A 20,136-nucleotide genomic window follows, 5' to 3' on the forward strand; every position below is an offset into this window, starting at 1 on the left:
ACGTTCTGGTGAGAGAAAAAGCTTTTCTAAAAGCCTGAAACATAAGGAAACACATTTTAGATTTATAAATCAGCATGTACATAAAGTTCGTATAAACCTTCATATAAGCCTGATTTATGGCCAACCAAGCATATATTGTACATCTGAAGCCCTAAAGGAAAAATATCTTGTTCTTAAGATATCAATCAATACTCCTACTCTCTGTGCTCCTTGACAGTAAGCTCATTAAACTCATAAAATTCATGATTCATACCTGTATGTTAAGCTATTATCTTTTGAGCTTTTACAAAATGTAAAAAAAAATTAACAACGCAGAAACTGTTCAATGTAAAAACTGTTCATTCTCTGGAGCACCTTCCCTGTGAAAAGCATGATGTCTGGGCAGCTGTTCTTACTTGGGCTCTAATAAAACTCCTTGCTTTTAGAGATTCTTAAAAGTTTGTTTATTTTGCACGGATGATTGCATTAGTGAGTAATTATAGTTAGTTAAAAATGAGACATAGGGCGCCTAGCTGGCTCAGTGGGAAGAGCAGGTGACTCTTGCTCCTGGGGTCACGAATTCAAGCCCCACATTGGGTGTAGAGATTGCTTAAGTAAATAAATAAACTAAAAAAAGCAATGAAATTTTTCTCTTACATTTATGTACATTATTTTTTCAAATACCTACTAAGTTGATGGATCTCACTACTTAAAATAGAACCATTAGGTATTTCTTCAGGTGTCGTAAATATTACTAAGACACTAGGGAAAGTTTGGAAACTTCTAGCCTAGATGACAAAAATCCGCCTCTTAGCCTGGCATTTAAGGATCTTCATGACTTCTACTAACACCATGTACGTCCCTGCCCCCACTATTCCCTGGCTCAAATCTTTCTCCAGTATTTGCTTGTTGTTTGACCTTGGGCAAACCAACCTAACTTCTCGGTGCCTATTTCCCTGGCTGTAAAAGGAGGTAATAGTGTTTACCTTGTGATGGTAATGAAGACTACCTAAGAAGTACGATAAGGAGGAACATGTAAAAACACCATGGATGGCATATTACAAGTGCTCACTTAAGTGTCAGACATAATCCCTTCTCATCTTGAACCCTCTGAACAAGCCTAGTTTCCCATACTCATTTCTCCAAGATTCATCTGGACATTTCATGACTCTTTCCCCCTGAAGTTCCAATGATACCCCCTCCCCAGGTTTAATTTGCTAGAGTAGCTCACAGACTCAGAGAAACATTTTATTTACTAGATGATTGGGTTACCACACAAGGCTGGAACTCGGGAACAGCCAGGCAGAAGAGATGCATAGGGCATAGGGCAAAGAGTGGGGAAAGGAAGTGAGGCTCCCATGGCCTAAGCTTGCTACTCTCCCCAGACCTCCACGTGTTCACCAACCTGGAAGGTCCTTAACTTTCTAGCTAGCCTCTCCAAATGTTACTCTTCCTTCAATCTTTGTTCTACCTCCTCCATCAAGCCTTCTTCCACCAAATTAGCCCAGGGTTAACTATTAGAGTACACAACTCTATCACACAACCCTGTTAGTAAAGTATTGCTGCTTGTTATTTAACTTACATGTCACCAGCACGTTGTCTTACCAAATAGATTACAAGCATCTTTGAGGTCAAGAATGCCATGCTGTGTTAAAGTTTCCTATAGCATCCAGTAAAGTGGAGGGTACAGATCACTATTTGCTGAGTTAATATAATATATATGAATTCATCCGGGCTCCAGATCAGATTAAACACCCAGAACACCTCCACATGTACAAGAGGCAGATGGAGCAGAAGTTGGAGGGAACGGGCAAAGGCAAGAGTGCAGAAACGCCATTTGGGAGTGCAAAGAACAGTGAGGTGAAGGCCCCTTGGGAGCCCAAGCTACGAGTAAATGGGGTTTCTGTGCTGGGAAAGATGAGTAACAGCCACTGAGTTACATTCCTAGGTGTTAACTAGGGAGGCCCGACAAGGAGGTAAGGATCCCACAGCTGAGTTTCCCCTCCTCTCCTTCCAAGAAGTAGAACTTTTTTACTTTTGGCCAGAAATGCCAAATTCAAATTATTTGGATAAACAATCTTTTAAACTGTCAACATTTTGAAAATGGGTAGAATATTCAGTCCTTATCACTGGTGAGAATTATGTAACTGGGTTTCCCCTTCATAATTTTTGGGACATAACCAACTGTGTGAATGTTTTTGTATGAAGGCAAAGAAATTTAGCCATCCCTGAAAGTTAGGGTGGAGGTGTTACTTGCTCTGATTGGGTGGCAGACTCAATGCTCAAGAGTAGATGGGAGTTTGGTGAAGAAATTGGGAGATGCAGGAAACAAAATGGAAGACAGCCGGGAGGCGTGGGCGGCTCAGTTGGTTAAGTGTTCGGCTTCACTCAGGTCACGATCTCATGGTTCATGGGTTCGAGCCCCGCGTAGGACTCTGTGCTAACAGCTCAGAGCCTGGAGCCTGCTTCAATTCTTGCTCTCCCTCTCTCTGTCTGTCCCTCCCCTACTCACGCTCTATCTCAAAAATGAAATTAACATTAAAAAAAAGTAAATACACATTAAAAAAAAAAAAAAAAAAAGGAAGACAGCCAAAGCCAAAGTCTGCCTCAATCAACTAAGAAATGAAAATAGCTGTGCCTTTAGTGAGCCAGCAGGGAAGCCTGCCACGGACGTCAGCTGACTAAGGATCCACGGGGCCAGGTCCAGGACTGGCTGTGCAAACAGCAGTCCGTGACCGTGCTTAAGAATATAGGGAAGACACAGGCAGCTAGTGACACATGCCTGGTGAATGGAGTCTGGCACCCACTGCTCTAAAAGGGCACACCCTCAGAAGGCTACTGCTCCTGGAAGACGGCAGGGCTAGCCACAGGGCACTTAAGTAGAAGAAAAATATTCTGGGTTAAATCAGTGTCTTGACTGTGTTAACTAGATTAGCTCAAGAGTGTTCAGTGGACACACTTAAGTTAAAAGGCTATTTCCATTTCTCAGTGTGTAGTCCGGACAGTTATAGAATTATTTATTTTAAAAGTAGCACTTCGTAAAAATCACCAAAACCAAACCCAAAAAACGGAAGTGATTTAGATTAAAAGCTCCAAGGTGTACGGTTTCAGGTAGGTGTTATTGCTATCTATACCTTCACCCCCATTTATTAAGCCATCTTAAGTAACTTCAAGTTCATTGATTTACAATGAGGTATAGAGCCCAACCGGGATGAGACAGAATGTGTTCCAAGTTAGAAAGTCTAGCATGGCTTCTCAGTGATGTCTCCTGTGGAGCATCTGTGCTCCGCTGTACAATTAAGGCTTTCTTCCTACACATCTGAATGTTACCTTTGGGATCCTCTATGACTGATTTGGTCTGATTCTAATGGCTTGCCGCTTTGTTGCGTAGAAGGTTGATCCAAGCTTCCAGGCACCCCCTCTTCGTAGGCCTCAGTTATATACATGTGAGGTTCAGGAGAGCCGACCAATCTGAAAGGCTGGGAACACTTGTTTAAGGAGGAACCGCCATTCCGGCATCAACTGTCCTTAATCCTACTGCAGAAACTGTTTTCATTCTGGGGATGGTGAGTCCTAGAAGGTCATGGCCAAGAAGCAGATGTCCTAAGTGGCTTCCTCTGAGAGTTTAACCCCAAGAGGGAGCCGGCTGGTCACTTGCTTTTTATCACATTTCCAATAGCTGCTCCATTTCCTCAAGGGCTGTTGTAAAATCATGCACTTGACTGTTACATAATGTCTGCTGCTCTAGGAACCGGGCCCGCTCTTCTTCTTTCATCTTCAACTTTACTTTTAAGGCCTGCGTGGAAAGACATTCAAAAAGAAACAAACAAAACAAACACCCACAAAACTGTGATTCACATGGGAGACAATACCATCTCAGGACATGATAGTTCTCTTCCATTGAGGAAGACCATTAGAATACTGACAGACATTGTATTTTCTACCTTAAATTTGTACATCTGTGCTCATTTTAGGGATGGTCTCTCTCCTATATCTAAAGTGGAGCCACGAAATCCTCTAGGTTCCAGTGTACTATCCCATGATTCTTCCAACCAATCCAAAGAAGTCCAGACCCAAGAATCTGGGTTTCCTATTCCAGGTTTCCTTGAGATAACCAAGTTCCCAGAGCACAGTTTGCACAGGCCCACCTCTTACTTTGAGCCATCTAGTGTTTGCACATCGCCTCAAGCCCTGTAGCTGTGAACATTTCTGCGTCTTTAGAAGAGAAAATTGGTTGAAAAAAAGTGGTGAAAACAAATGAAGTCTCAGAATTTAGTTAAGAGTAACACATCAGTGTTGGTTTTTTAATGTTGATAAATCTACTATGATAATATATGGTGTTAACATTAAGGGAATGGAATTCTCTGTATTATCTTTGCAACTCTTCGGTAAATCCATTATCATTAAAAAGCGGTTTGTTAAAGATAAATAGATAGGTAAATAAGAAAGAGTCCTCCACAGATCCACCTACTGTGGTAGGAAATGGTAATCCTGACTCAGGGTGACATCTGTCTCTCACCTGTAACTCCTCCATCTGTTTTTTGGCTGTTTCATTAAAAAGCTTCAGCTCATCTTGCAAAGTTTCCAGTAGCAACTAAAAGGAAAGTACAGTGTGATCACAAATCTTTATTGATAGGTGAAAACTCGCTTTATATAAACTATTCTCTTTATATAAAATGAAAGTTGGCTAGATGATTGCTAACAAGCCTTCCCTTAGCTCAGTCATCTATTGAGTGCCCCACTTGTGGCAGGCTCTCTAGTGGGCACCCCGGAGGAACTCAATCCACAGGATGGACAGATCACCCCCCTTCCGGGTGCTCTATGTTACACAGCCAAGGTGGTCAAAACACAGTAGCCACCGGAGAGGTGACTACTAGCCTGTGGGACTGGAGGAAGGCTTCCATCTCGAGTATTCTATTATTCTAATATGACCATTGATCTTCCTGGTGAAGAAGTCAGAGAAGCTCAAAAGACTTAACCCCGAACAACTACCTTCCTACTTTGGGAGAGAACCAAAGAGAAGCCGAATTTAATTCAGGCTGCACCTTTCCATCATACAGTTCTCAGTAAATGGGTAAGGGGAGAAATTTGGCAAAGTGGAGAACAGAGAAACCAGAAAGTTCTCTCTACAGGTTCATCCTATTATGTGTCTCCAAGTAGCATGTTTTCAACTCAGACTCACTCATATCCGTAAGCACAAGATTGCCTTCCAAGTAAAATATGCTTTTCGAGTACATATCCACGGCTCTCTTCCACTATCGTGGAAAACAAAGGCTGCTTCCTGGGGTTTGCTGGGCACATGGCAGAGACTTTCTTAGCTGTGCAGAGACCCGTGGTCCCTTGGCCCCCACACACTCACACCCATGCCCTCACCATAGAGTCCGTGTGATCTGTGGTGGCTTCTTGCCGTGACGCCAGGGTCTCACTGCCTAAAACTGATACAAACAACAGAGTCAGCTTGCTTAGGGAACTGCACCTGAAACAGAAATTAAAACCCCTCCACGGACAAGTATAGGAATACTCATGAGGGAAACTTCTCTGAGTGTCTGGTCGCTGACTGTCTACTGAGTTTTCACCTTGGCAGGGTCACCTACACCCACCCTCTGAGCTTTATTTTACCTCCCTCTGTTCTAGTTTTGGATATGGTCAAAAGTTCAATCTGCTTTCTCTTCAGCTCAGCAGAAAATCTGTCTAGAGAAAATGCAAAGGTTGGATTTTTCTGTTTCATTGACAATACAAAAAACTATTTTTAAAAGCTTTTCAGGCTTTCTGCCTGTAGATGCTGCCTTTAAGCATCCTTAAAGTCTCCCCTCCCACCGCTGTCATGTCTAAGTCAGAGTATCCCAAAGAGCCTAAAAAGCCACAGGAGGTTTTCATCAGAGGTTTGAGCTTTGAGACAATGGATGAGTCTGAGGAGCCATTCTGAGCAATGGAGAATGCTCACGGACTGTGTGGCAACGACAGACCCAAACACCAAGCGCTCCAGAGGCTTTGGGTTTGTCACGTAGGCCACTGTGGAAGAGACAGAGGCAGCCATGACTGCAAGGCCACACAAGGTGGATGGAAGAGTAGTAGAACCAAAGAGGGCTATCTCGAGAGAAGCTTCTCAAACACCTGGTCCCCACTTAACTGTGAAAAAGATTTTTGTCGGTGGCATTAAAGAAGACACTGAAGAACATCATCTAAGATTATTTTGAACAGTACGGGAAAACTGAAGTGATTGAAATCATGACTGGCTGAGGCAGTGGCAAAAAGAGAGGCTTTGCTTTTGTAACGTTTGATGACCATGACCCTGTAGACAAGATCGTCATTCAAAAAATACCATACTGTGAATGGCCACAGCCGTAAAGTAAGGAAAGTTTCATCTAAGTAAGAGATGGCTAGTGCTTCCTCCAGCCAAAGAGGTCGAAGTGGTTCTGGAAACTTCGGTGGTGGTCGTGGAGGTGTTTTTGGTGGGAATGACAACTTTGGCCGTGGAGGAAACTTCAGTGGGTGAGGTGGCTTTGGTGGCAGTCGAGGTGATGGTGGATGGTGGCAGTGGGGATGGCTATAACGGATTTGGTATCGATGGAAGCAACTTTGGAGGTGGCGGAAGCTATAATGATTTTGGCAATTACAACAGTCAGTCTTCAAATTCTGGAGGCAGAAGCTCTGGCCCCTATGGTGGTGGAGGCCAATACTTTGCCAAACCACAAAACCAAAGTGGCTATGATGGTTCCAGCAACAGCAGTAGCTATGGCAGTGGCAGAAGGTTTTAATTACTGCCAGGAAGCAAAGCTTAGCAGGAGGGGAGAGCCACAGAAGTGACAGGGAAGCTACAGGTTACAACAGATTTGTGAACTCAGCCAAGCACAGTGGTGGCAGGGCCTAGCCGCTACAAAGAAGACATTTATTAGACAATACTCGTGTGTATGGACAAAAACTCGAGGATTGTATTTGTGACTAATTGTTTAACATAGGTGATTTTAGTTTTTGTTCCTGTGGAAAGTGTAAAGCATTCCAACAAAGGGTTTTAATGTAGTTTTTTTTTTTTTTGCACCCATGCTGTTGATTGCTAAATGTAATAGTCTGATCACGACGCTGAATAAATGTGTCTTTTTTAAAAAAAAAAATCTTTTCAGGCTTAATAAATTATTATTTTCGGTAAAAGTAGTGCATATATATCGCAAATTAAAATTATACAAAAACATATACGGTGACTATAAAGAATATATACTAAAATGCACAGGTTAATCAGCAGCATTCAAAGCCAGTGTCCCTGAATTCAAAGAAGCCTGGGCCCCTTTACCTGGTATTCTCAGGCTCCTCAACTCAGTCTGAGTACAGTCTTTCGGCAATTCCTTTTTCTATGCCCCTCTTTGCTACAGACTCTGCTTTCTAGGGAGAGGGTCAGAATAGAAATCACATTTAAGGGGCACCTGGGTGGTTCAGTGGGTTAAGTGTCCAACTTCAGCTCGGGTCATGATCTCACAGTTCTTGAGTTCGAGCCCCACGTCAGGCTCTGTGCTGACTGCTCAGAGCCTGGCTCTTGCTTGGGGTTCTGTGTCTCCCTCTCTCTCTGCCCCTCCCCCACTCATGTGCTGTCTGCCTGTCTTTCTCTCTCTTTCGAAAATAAACAAATATTAAAAAAAAAAAAAGTCACATTTAACTATTGTGATTCTGCTGATCAGCCAGGTTTAGGAACTCTTGAAATAGTGTCACCTCTATCTTTTCCCATCTGGGAAATTTACCCTGTTTGCTATCTGCCTTGAAAGAAATGTGGGGCACCTGGGTGGCTCAGCTGGTTAGCATCCGACTTCAGCTCAGGTCATGATCTCTCATGTTCGTGAGTTCAAGCCCAAGTCGGGCTCTGTGCTGGCAGCTCAGAACCTAGAGCCTAATTTGGATTCTGGGTCTCCCCCTCTTTCTGCCCCTCACCTGCTTGCGCTGTGTGTGTGTTTCTCTCTCAAAAATAAAGGTAAAAAAAAAGTTTTTAAATTAAAAAAAAGAAAGAAATGAAATATTTCTGATCTATTTGCAAGGTCATACTTGTTAGCATCAAATGAATGGCACAAAGTGTTCAGATAAGAGATAATCCTCTCTCTACAACTATCTGAAATTCTGTTGGTTTAAGTCAACATCACAAGGGAACAAAGGAAAACTCCTCCAGGGGTGCCTGGCTGGCTCAGTCGGTAGAGGATATGACTCTTGATGTCTGGGTTATAAGCTCAAGCCACACATTGGGTGTAGAGATGACTTAAAAACAAAAGGAAAAAAATCTTTAAAAAAAGAAAGAAAAACGCCTCCAAATCTTCAGGGTTTTGCTAAGCAACCCCTGCACTAAATGGACCAGCTGATGCCATGCCGAACTCCTGACAGCCAGTCCACAATCAGCCCAGGAGGCGGCAGGTGCACTGACTCCTCTGAAGGCAACTGTGTACCGTCTCTTACCTGGGTTGAGGCCCTTGCTCTCCAAAATTGCCAAACAGTTATCCTGAAACTTCTCCAGCAGCTCCACCTTTTGGGTCAGGTCCTTCAGTTCTCCCTATCAGGGTGCCATGCAGACAGATGAGGCCTGTTCCACTCTGCGGGGGTGGTTTTGCCGCCCTTACTCTTGGACAGCCACAGCCCAAGCCCGGTGTCTTCCCCTTCTGCCCTTGGGCACCGGGGCATTGCAAGCTTGCTCCCACCCAAGGGGCCGTCCCTCGGGATTCCATGCATTCCCCAGGGCAGTGATGACAGAGGTCTGGTGGGTCTCTCACCTGAGTTTCAGTCAACTTCTGGTGCAGCTGCTTGTTGACGGCCTCTAAGAGCTGGTTCTTATCCTTGAGCTCTTCCTCTGATTTCTGCTTGCTCAGTGGCTTGTAGCTGTAATGATAATTGTGCTTGTATGAAGCAGTGGAGGGGTTAAAATGGGTTACAGGGTCACACAAACAGGAGTTCGAATCTTGGCTGCATTATCTAATAGTTTATGACCTTCAGTAAGCTACATAACCTCTCTGAGGCTTGGTTTCCTCACTTCTAGAATTAGGGTAATACCCACATCTCATAACATTATTGTGAAAAATGAGAGAGAATACATGTAATAATTCTTAGCACAGCTATAGATACACAGTAAATACCTAATAAATATTAGCCATTATGATCAATATTAACCTCTCTTTCCGATGCCCTCAGAGTCCTTCTTGAATAGTATTTTATCTTCATAATTTTCTTAAGGTTTTATTATTTACTTTTTTTTTTTGGTTATTTATTTTGAGAGAGACAGAGAGAGAGCATGGGGGAGGGGCAGAGAGAAGGAGACAGAGAATCCCAAGCAGGCTCCATGCCATCAGCACGGAGCCCAACATTGGGCTTGATCTCAGAACCATGAGATCATGACCTAAGCCAAAATCAAGAGTCACGCCCAACCGATTGAGCCACCCAGGCTTCCCTGTACTTTTTAGAGAGAGAGAGCACAAGTGGGGGAGAAGGGCAGAGGATGAGACAGAGAGAATCCTGAGCAGGCTCCACAGTCAGCACAGAGCCCAACGTGGGGCTTGATCCCATGACCCTGGGATCATGACTTCAGCCAAAATCAAGAGTCGGATGCTCAGCCGAATGAGCCACCCAGGTGCCCTAAAGATTTTATTTTTAAGTAATCTCTACACCCAACGTGGGGCTCGAACTCAAAACCCTGAGATCAAGAGTCGCATTGTTCTACTGACTAAGCTGGCCATGTGCTCCTATCTTCAGAACTTTTAAGACATGCCCAAATCTATTATAGATTTGGAATTAGAACCTATTTGGAATTAGATTTGGAATCAGAACCTATTTCTACAAACTTTCCAGCTTGCACTATTTCCGTCTTCAGGACTGCAAAACATCCAAGCTAGCCTCAAACAGAGAGATGGATCCTTCCCCAGGATTCTACCACCACCACCATCACCTCCATCTCAAAGTCACTAACCACATGCAGTGCCTCCTATCCTGAAGGCTCACGCTCCTATTGATGGGCTATCTAGCTGGGTTGGATTTCCAATTAGCAGTGGTCCTGGCATGGAGCCCAGAAAGCTCGTCTGGTTCTCAAGATGGTAGCATCACGGATCCTTGCTCTGACAGTGGTTCTCAAACTTGGCTGTGCTTCATCCCTGAAAATTCCACTCGACTTTCTGGGATGGCACCCAGACTATAACACATTACAAGAACCCATGAGCGATTCTGAGGTACGCGACTGAGATCCACCACCCCAAAATAGTGGCCAGCTTTCATTTACCCCGATGCTCACCTTTTTCTGATGTTCCTCCTAAAGGCAGTGTCTGCAGCTTTCACCTGCCTAGAGGAGCAAAAACAAAGAAACCGGGATGTTAACTACTCTCATTGTGGTGATCATTTTGCAACATACACAAATACCTAATCATTATATTCTACACCTGAAACTAATATAATGTGTGTTAATAACATACCTCAATTAAAAAAGGAAACAACAGAGAAATCAGAGACTTGTGGCATTGTTACGTGTGTGGTGAACAAGGCAGAACAAAGAGCTTGCTTTTCTGAGGAAAGAACCAGAGATTCCATAGAATGCAAACAGCTGCCGCTTGAGAAGCTCTGAGGGTCCTTGCACTTTTGTCTCAGCCCAGACTATTAATAGGGAATGGGCTCCTCTCCTGACCACCTCGACCGCCCGACAGAGCTGCTGCTGCTCAAAATGGTGTAATTATCTCATGTCAACCTTGCTTCTATGGGAACTGAGAAGAGGGAGGGGCACACACTTCCCTGGGCTGGACTGTGCTCAGACCAGCAACCTAGGCTAGCAAGCAGCCCCACCCACTCCGACCACCACTTAGGGCTGTTGTTTGGCCACAGTACTGCTGTCTGCACACTCAGAGCAAGTGGTGAGAGAGGAAAGAGTACCTCTTATCTTAACCCTTGCTGGGCCTCTTCAGAACTGATCGACTGCTTTGGGTCACTGACTCCCGCTGCCCTGTGCTCTCAAAGACCCTACTTTCTAAATCTTGATGCTGAGTAATTTCTAGCAAGAGATTCTCACTGGATACCAATGCTCTGACTCTCACCCGTTCTCTCGTCTTGGTTTGATGATTTTTGTAACATCGTTCTCTGCACCTCCTGAATGAAGCCTGGAAACATCCACTTCTTTGGACTTCACTGGTAAGAGGCTCTTAGAAGGGGCTCGAGTTTGTGTGTCTGCAAAGGAAAGCAAGCGGGTGAAGACTCAAGCACCATGACCCAATAGCTGCGACTCTATAACAAACAGTTCTGTTCCAGGTCGTCGGACACTTGGATTTTCATTCTGGCCAACCACAACTCGTGGAGATCAATTCAGAAGAGCAAGAGTTCGAGAATAATCGGGGATGGAAACTAAAACTCTTCGAATGTGACAGTGCAATGTGTTTGAGGACAGCCAAAAGCTTGATGGTGCAGCAAATTGAATGGCCAGAGGGCACAGATGTGAAAGTGGAAGCTGATACAAGCAAAGAGCCAAATGGGAGCCAGTGTGGCCGTCAGCAGGGCAAAACACAGCTGAATCCTTCATCCATCTCCAGTGGAATCGAACCACCTTGTTAAGCTCCTAAGCATTCAGTTTGCTCTCCCAAGGCTCTCCCTCAAGCTGCTATGAGGTTCTCTTTGAACTGCCACACACTGGTTTTGACCAGTCTCCCTAAATACTCTGGGATGTCTTTGTGTCCCTAGCGCCTAGAGAGTATCCAGCATATTAACAGGGGTTTGGTACCCGCTTGCGGAACATATAGAACACTTCAGAACTTCACACTGGACGATATTTCACACACCATTTCTGAATGATTTCCTCTCGTCTTCTCCCCCCCCCTTTTTTTTTTAACTTCTTAATGTTTATTTATTGTTGAGAGAGAGAGAGAGAGAGGGAGGGAGGGAGGGAGTGAGCATGTGCAAGAGGGGGGCAGGGGGCAGAGAGAGAGGGAGACACAAACCATCCTAAGCAGACTCCAGGCTCGGAGCTGTCAGCACACAGCACAGAGCCTGACATGGGGCTCGAACTCATGAATCGTGAGATCATGTCTCGAGCTGAAAGTTGGGCGCTTAACCCACTGAGCCACCCAGGTGCCCCTTCTTTCCCCTTTTCATGATGATTGCCTTTACTTCAGCCCTTTTGTTCATTCATTAAGTGAATTCATTAGTTGACATTCTGTTCTTATCTTGCTAGGGTACTGCCAGATAACCTGAGAAGTGGCCCTGCCATGACATGCTTCTGCCCTAGAGAGGAGCATTTCCCCCTAGTCCCTATGCCAGCCCTCCACCACACAGTCTTTTTACCATTTATAGACCACAGCAAGTTCAAGTAACATGTTCTGGAGTTACACGCTGCCTCACCACCTCTCCCCCACGGATTTTCTAATTTAAACCAACTTTCACTTTGCTCAGTATAATATGGCTCCTTCAGCTTGACCTAAATTAAGGGCTGTAACAAATCAAGTTGAAGAAACGAGGTACAAAGCACTGGATCACAGGCATTAGGAAACTGGTATCTGTATTTGACACAGATTTTGTTGTGATGACTTCAGCTGCACAATAGTTTGGAATAAATATGATTTCTCAGGCTGACAAATGATTTCATTTATAGGTACACTCACTGGGCACTTATACCCTATATTCCATTCTCGTGCCCACAAAGCAAAGATTAAAATGGTTCTTTTTGAGACTCTTAAAAACTGAGAACAAACTGAGGGCTGATGGGGGGTGGGAGGGAGGGGAGGGTGGATGATGGGTATTGAGGAGGGCACCTTTTGGGATGAGCACTGGGTGTTGTATGGAAACCAATTTGACGATAAACTTCATATGTTGAAAAAAAATGGTTCTTTTTGAAGTCTCTTAAGTACGCATGTTTTTATTTATTTATATTTATTTTTTAAAGTAGGCTCCATGCCCAATGTGGGGCTTGAACTCAGAACTGAGCTCAAGAGTCACATGCTTTACCAAGTAAGCCAGCCAGGTGTCCCAGGTCTTTGTCTGAAGTAAAAGGTAATCCTGGGGGAACATCCTATTTCAGGTATGAAGTTCTACACGGTAACAAATATATCCCATGAGAAAGGGTCTTAATAGTAAACTGATCAAAATTAACACTCTTCGTTGACTGGAAGCAGATCCAAATAATCCGTACTTGCTAGAACCTAAGGGCTGCATTGTAGGAAAAATTTAGCAGGATTTAACAAAGACTGTCTTCTTGAAACGAGAGGCGCTAAGGAGGAGAACTGGGTGGCTGGTGTCACGGAAGGGAGACTCGTTCTGCACCGCAGATTGTTTTCTAACTTTGGATTTTTAACATGTGTATGTTACCTAGTTGGAAAACTAAAACTTAGAAACGAGTCGATGCCCCAAATCAAAACAATCGCCTTAAAACGTTAAACTGTTTCAGTCATATATGATCATAAAGCTGGGACAGGGACAGAAAACTGAGATGAAAACTCCCAACTTGTCTAGGGAGAGCCCGTCATTTTCCACCCAAGGGTGGTCACTGTTCTCCAAGGGAAAGGCAGGGTAAAGGGGCCAGGCTCCAGCTCCCCCAGAGACTCCTAGTCCTGCTGAAGCCAGATTACCATTTAGGTGTTCTGAGGCCACATGAGACCAACAAAAACAACCTTTAAGCCTTTGGAGACAAGCCTGTTTACCTCACAGATCAATCCTGTTACTCTTCACCCACCAGTGGCAGTCTCCTGGAAAGGAGTCTTAATAAAGCTGTTTCCAAATCTCTCACAACAGGTTCTGATGTTTGAAGTCTATTATATGCTACGCTCTCCAGATTACGCAGCTGGACAACTGCAGATTGTAGGAGATGACTTCCAACCACAAGCCCAGTAACACAAAGCAGGATGTCAAAGGAATCAAAAATTGTTTTTAATCCTACCTCTTCTCCCGAGGTTGTGGAAAACTCCAGCTAGGCCTGGCCCCTCTCTCTCATTTCACCCAACAAACACTGAGAACATGCTACATAAGAGACACTGTGCAGTTACAAATGTGAACTAGACGTGGGTGAACCCCAGGGCCTCTCTGTAAGAATCAGACTCTCCTCTCTTCTCCCAGGTAATCGGGTACAGCCAGATAGCCCAACTCTGGAAACAAAACGAGCAATTGCTTAACAAGAGATTCCTAGCTTGAGGAAATAATATTGTGGAACAATCAGCAATTTAGCCAGGTTTCGGGGGAGTTAGCAGGTTGTCAGAGCCAATGGAATGCCCTTCCCCTTTCCAGGCCGCCGATCTAAGCCCTCATACTCCTAGGCTAGGCCTCCTCCGCGAGTCCGCAGGGCGGCGTTGATACCCACCTGCCGGCAGGCCGCCGCTCTGCACAGCGGGGGGCTGCAGGGTGTACACTGTCTTAACCACGCTGGTCATCGTAACGAGGCGGCAAGGCTGGGCCCTGGAAGGTGCGAATCGAATGTTAGCCTGCGGTGGGCCAGGGGGCCCAAGAAGGTGGAAGGCCCCGGGAGAGGGCGACCTGGCCTGTCCGGGCCCGGGGAAGAAGTCGGGAGAAAGAAAATTCTCCATTCCCAGTCCATCCATCCCGCCCGCCTCCGACATCCAGCCCCGTCTCTCGCCCCGGGACAACCGAACCCAGGCGCCTGTAGCTCCTACTCGCAGCCCTCGTCGCTCTGATTCAAAAGCTGCTCCGCAGTAACTGCCGCACCAGCAACCCGGTCTGCCGCCTGGCTTTCAAATGGAAACTTCCGGTGGCCGGGCGGGAGGGCGTGCGGTGTGCTCCCTGTAGGCGGCCATGTTGTACGTCTATTTGTGCCCTGGGCCACGCCTCTGGGGGCTGCCATGCTGTACGGCAGGTCAGAAGAATGGCCGGAGCCTGGGCTCCTAGGCTTTGGGTGTTGGAGCCCCCAGGTCTGGGCAGGGGAGGGAAGTGGTGCACTCTGCGGGCCTGGAAGGAGCAATGAGCTGTGGGCGTCATATTCCTGGCTTGAGACGCAAATGCGGTCACGTTTAGAGTCCATGTCACAATCCTTCTCTTTATTTGGTCCATGATTGTTAGGGAGATTGCATGCTGATTGGCGACAGCGCAGAGCATTTGGATAGGCAGAGAGTGGTGAGTGGTAGGTGACGTTTAAAGAGGATCTGTGGACAGAAATACCTCAGGCACTTGCCCTCAGTCCTAACTTTAATAACGCATGGAGATTCCGCCCCCCCCCCCCCCCCGTTTTTAAAAAAGGTAAGCTCTACCCCCAACCTGGGGCTTGAACTCATAACCCTGAGGTCAAGAGCCATATTCTCTACCAACTGGACCAGCCAGGTACCCCAACACTTACCCAGATTTTAAGAAGAGATTCAGAGCTACTCCTAGAGAATAGGGGAGGGTACTCAAGCTCTTAAAGCACTCATTCATTTCGCTCAATAAATATTTATTGAGCATTTGCTGTGCGCCAGACCGTTCTTCTAACAGGACAGATGGGGGTGGGGCAACAAATACCCAGACTGACTGGCTCTGCCCTCCTGGAGTTTACAATATAGAAAATGATAAATAATCACACAAACACTAGTTACACCTCAATTAAGTGGGGGGAAGAAAACCAAATAAATACATATTTACCAACTGTAGTAAAACTATGAAGGAAAAGCACAATACAATTGATGTGGGAAACAAAGGCAAATGAAAAGTTAAATTTCCTCACTGCCGATAGCCCATTGACAAGTTCTTGAAATAGGCAGAGTGACATTTCTCTAGGAACTCAGCTGCTTTGATGATACTTTGCTAAGGGCAAAAGACAATCTTAGCTTAACATTACCCAACCTCCAGGATCCTGTACTTCTACTCTAACATATAAAAATTCCTTTGCAAACTTCTTTTATCTCTACCCCCCCCCCAAATGTATGTTAGCAATCATCCTCCAAGAATATGACCCACTGATATACATCCGAAGGGTCTTATGGCTGAGATTTTACTAAACAGTAATAAATTAACTTTGCCTAGCCTCAGAATCCTGGAAACCTTCAAGGTTTTCAAAATACCTTGGAGGCTTGTGCTATTCCTAACCCCCTCCCAACTTGAAAGTGTATAATCGGCCACGCCTCACAATCTCAGTGCAGCTCTTTCTGCCCACAAGTCCTGTCCCTGTGCTGTAATAAAACCACCTTTTTGCACTGAAGATGTCTCAAGAATTCTTTCTTGGCCATTGGCTCCGAACCTCAACATTTTCTACACTGCTATGGCAGCAAAAGCCTGGGAAACCCAATTGAAATCGAATAGTGAGAACGCTTGTGTTTGATTAATGAAAGATGAGTGGGAGTTAATCTGATGAGTGGGGTAGGTAGAAGGGAGGACAAATGCAAAGTCCCAAAGCAGGATTGAGCAAGAAAGGCCGACACAGAGGAGGAAAGTGGTACAGATAAGGCCGGAGAGATAAGTAGTCAAATAGCAAGCTTTACAGGCCAAAGGTAAAGAGATTAGATTTGATCCTTAAGAGTGATGGGAAGTCATTGAAATATTAGAGCAGTAGAGTGTTATTCAATTTATATTTTAAAAAGCTCACTCGGGCTACTTCATGGAGAATGGATTGAAGGGGGGCAAGGGCAAAACTAGGGAGATGGCTGGGAGGCCACTGTAATCATTCAAATGAGAGATGATGGTGGCCTGGCCGCAAGGCTGGTGGTAGCAGTGAGGATTGTAGAGACCGCTTCTAGGCAAACAGCCTTGAGAGACACAATGTGGAAAGGGCCCAGAGCAACCACCTGACCGGCCCGACAGGCCACCCACCTCACAATATCCACAGGCCCTAACTACCCAATGGGCTGCTTACAACTAGGCACGGTTACCAAAGCAGGGAAAATTCCACAGTCCATACACCTCCTCACCTTCTGCCTTTAAAAACAGCCCCCACCCACTGCCTTGTTTCAGACAGCCCCTCTGCTGTCCTGCCCACTGCTCCTTTGCGGTGTATTCCATAACCTTCTATCGCCTTCGTTCTGCCTCAGGTGAATCCTTTTGATGAGGGAGCATGAGGTAGGTTGAGGGTAAAATACGGGCCAGCACACCTGCCCCCCAGGTGGAATATGTGTGATACTCCTTGGACAGTCCCAGCTACCCAAGAACAAAGGAAAGGGGTTTAAGTGCTTGCCATGGTAAGGTGGGAAACTAAGGCAAATGAAAAATTAAATTCCCTTACTGCCTACAGCCCAGTGACAAGTCCTTGAAATCGGCAGAGTGACCTCCCTCTAGGAGCTCAGCTGCCTCAAGGATGACACTTTGCTGGGAACAAAGAGAACCTTAGCTTAGCATTATCCCAAACTAGAGGACCCTGTAAGTCGACTTCCTTTATCTCAACGCCCCAAGATATACGCTGGCAATCATACTCCAAGCTCATGGCCCCCTGATATACATCAGAAGGGTCTCATGACTGAGGTTTTATTAAATGGTAATAAATGGCATTTCCCTAGCAACAGCTAGTCCTTCAAGGTGCTGGAAACCTTGCTTCCAAAATTCCTTAGATACTTACTCTAATCCTGACCTGAGGGTATATAGTGAATGACCCGTCAGGACCCCAGTGCAGCTCTTCCTGCCCACGGGTCCTGTCCTGTGCTTTAATAAAATCACCTTTTTGCACCAAAGACATCTTCCAGAACTCTTTCTTGGCCAATGGCTCCAGACCCCACGAACCCCCCCATCACCCTAAACTTCATCACTTTCACTGCCCATGCCACTGGCCCCACATTTGGGGGCCCCCATCCAATCAGACAGAGACCCCATTCAGACACCACAGTGATGGAAAAGAAGCAGACACATTTAAGACAGCTTTTGGAGGGTAGAATTTCAGGACTCCATGTTGGACTGGATAAGGGGGAAGGAGGGGCAGGGGAGAGGGAGATCTTAAGGATAACTCCCAGGCTTGAATAACTGTGGATAGAGTCACTATTTTGTGTTGCTGGGAGATTGAGAGCTTTTTTGAACAAGGTAAACTTGAAATGCCTCTCAGACACTCAAGTGGAGTTGTCAAGTAGGCAGTTTGAAATAGGCTTTCAGCCCAGAGGAGAGTCTGGCTTGGAGATAGACTCTTAGGAGTCATGGGTGTATGGATATATTTGGGGAGGGGGGGAAGGCAGGGGGGTGCCTGGGTGGCTCAGTTGGTTGAGCGTCTGACTTCAGTCAGGTCACTATCTGGAGGATCATGAGTTTGACCCCGAGTCAGGTTCTGTGCTGACAGCTTGGAGCCTGGAGCCTGCTTCAGATTCTGTGTCTCCCTCTCTCCCTGCCCCTCCCTCGCTCACGCTCTGTCTGTCTCTTAAAAATAAATAAACATTAAAAAAAAATAATAAGTAAAAGCTGAATGGGATCTCCAAGGGAAGAAGTATACAAAGAGCCTTAGGGCCAAGGATAGGCATAGCAGCCTTTAGAAGTTGCAATGATAAGGTGCCAACCAAGAAACCTGATAAAGAGGTGCCACAGAGGTGACAAGACAACATAAAGAGGGTGGTGTTTCAGAAGCCAGGAGGAGGAAGTCTTAAACTGCCAAAGGAGGGAGTGGTAAACTATTGAGAATAACTGGTAAAGAAGTCATTGGCAAGTATAGCAAAAGGAACTCTGGTGGAGAGGTAGGTCTGAGTGAGGCCACATTAAGGTGGGTTACGGGGTACCTGAGAGATGAGGAAGCAGGGGTGGCAGGTGTGGACATTAAAGAATCTGTGAATGGAGTAGAGCAATTGGGCAATAACTGGAGGTGGGCTGTGGGGGGTCAAGGAAGGGTTTTCTCAAAGATGCAGCTACTAGTGGATACATGTGCCCATGGGAACAAGCAGGCTGACAGGAAGAAAAGGATGCTTCAGAGGGAGAGGGGATGATCAAAGGAGAAAAGTCATACAGAAAAGGGGAAGGAAGATGGAATCTGGAGCAGCATTTTCAAAATCTTTCTTGTTGTTGTTCACCCACCTCCACAAATAATTAAAAAAAACCAAACCAATGTGCCCTCTCACCCATTTTTAGTTGACGCCTACATTTTTTCATAATTTTAGATATTTGTAAAGGACCAACTTTCTGGGGCGCCTGGGTGGCGCAGTCGGTTGAGCGTCCGACTTCAGCCAGGTCACGATCTCGCGGGCCGTGAGTTCGAGCCCCGCGTCGGGCTCTGGGCTGATGGCTCAGAGCCTGGAGCCTGTTTCCGATTCTGTGTCTCCCTCTCTCTCTGCCCCTCCCCTGTTCATGCTCTGTCTCTCTCTGTCCGAAAAATAAATAAACGTTGAAAAAAAAATTAAAAAAAAAAAAAGGACCAACTTTCTTCCTATTACATGCTTTGTAGCTCTTTATTAATTTCTTTTTTTCTTTTTTTTTAATAGTAGGCTTCACGCCCAGCACAGAGCCCAGTGCAGGGCTTGAACTCATGACCCTGGGATCAAGACCCGAGGTGAGATCAAGAGTTGGATGCTTCACTGACCGAGCCACCCAGGTGCCCCTGCTCTTTGTTCATTTCTACAAATCTTTCCTTTTGGTGTTTCATTTTGGACAATTACTATTGGCATGTCTTCAAGTTCACCAGTCTTCTTTCTGCAGTGTCTAAACTATTGTTAATTCCATCCAGTGATTTTTTTTCATCTCAGACAGCTGTGGAAGTTCAATTTGTATATTTTTAAAAACATATTCCAAGTCTCTACGTAGTTATATGAATAAAGGGAATACAACCATAACAATGTCTTTGCTGATTTTCACATAGATGTTAGTTCTAGGTCGGTGTCAATTGATTTTCCTCCTCACTATGGGTCATATTTTTCTGCTTCTTCGCGTGATTAGTAATTTTTTTTTATTAGGCCTCACACACTGTAAATTTTGGTTTTGGTGGCTGGTTATTTTTGTATTCATATGAATATTCTTGATGTTTGTTTTGGGATACAGTTACATTACTTAGAAACAGTTTCATCCCTTCAGGTCTTGCTTTAAAATTTATTAGATGGGAAACAATTATTAGATGGGGTGAGCAGTGTTTAAACCAGGGCTAATAAAAAAATAAATAAACTAGGGCTAATTGAGTCCCCACTATTGAGGCAAGACACTTCTGAGAACTCCAACCAATGCTCCATAAATTATGATGTTTTCAAGTCTGGCTGATGGGAACAGGCACTATTCCAGTCCTCTATGACTATTGGCTGCTGTTCCCTCTAATCATTTTGAATGGTTCTTTCCTTAGTCTCAAGTAGTTTCCTCACATTTACACAATGA

The 20,136-nt window shown here is 45.2% G+C and overlaps 1 protein-coding gene and 1 pseudogene across 3 annotated transcripts; one reads left to right on the forward strand and one right to left on the reverse strand.

The window, feature by feature from the left end:
- Positions 1-2,970: 2,970 nt before the first annotated feature.
- Positions 2,971-15,082, reverse strand: KNSTRN (kinetochore localized astrin (SPAG5) binding protein). 3 transcript variants are annotated; one of them, XM_045059533.1, is made up of 9 exons: positions 14,568-15,082; positions 14,258-14,352; positions 11,016-11,145; positions 10,226-10,273; positions 8,721-8,826; positions 8,410-8,503; positions 5,353-5,414; positions 4,499-4,573; positions 2,971-3,775 (listed from the first exon to the last, which is right to left on the reverse strand). In XM_045059533.1, exons 1-9 carry the CDS (start codon positions 14,930-14,932, stop codon positions 3,644-3,646), a joined length of 1,107 nt encoding a protein of 368 aa, XP_044915468.1. In that variant the 5' UTR covers positions 14,933-15,082; the 3' UTR covers positions 2,971-3,643. The 3 variants fall into 3 exon arrangements, with proteins under 3 accessions (XP_044915468.1, XP_044915471.1, XP_044915469.1); XM_045059536.1 differs by having other exon boundaries at positions 14,542-15,075; XM_045059534.1 differs by having other exon boundaries at positions 14,547-15,074.
- LOC109500710 lies at positions 3,772-6,885 on the forward strand (annotated as a pseudogene).
- Positions 15,083-20,136: the final 5,054 nt, after the last annotated feature.

This window comes from Felis catus, chromosome B3 (assembly GCF_018350175.1).
Source record: "Felis catus isolate Fca126 chromosome B3, F.catus_Fca126_mat1.0, whole genome shotgun sequence".
NCBI lineage: Eukaryota > Metazoa > Chordata > Mammalia > Carnivora > Felidae > Felis > Felis catus.

Coding starts and splice junctions, on each gene's coding strand:
- KNSTRN (XM_045059533.1), bottom strand. CDS start 14,932: ATGGACTCTAAACGTGACCGCATTTGCGTCTCAAGCCAGGAATATGAC. Junction 10,274..11,015: donor AAACCAAGACGAGAGAACGG/GTGAGAGTCAGA, acceptor TTGCTCCTCTAG/GCAGGTGAAAGCTGCAGACA. Junction 3,776..4,498: donor AACAGATGGAGGAGTTACAG/GTGAGAGACAGA, acceptor CTTTCCACGCAG/GCCTTAAAAGTAAAGTTGAA.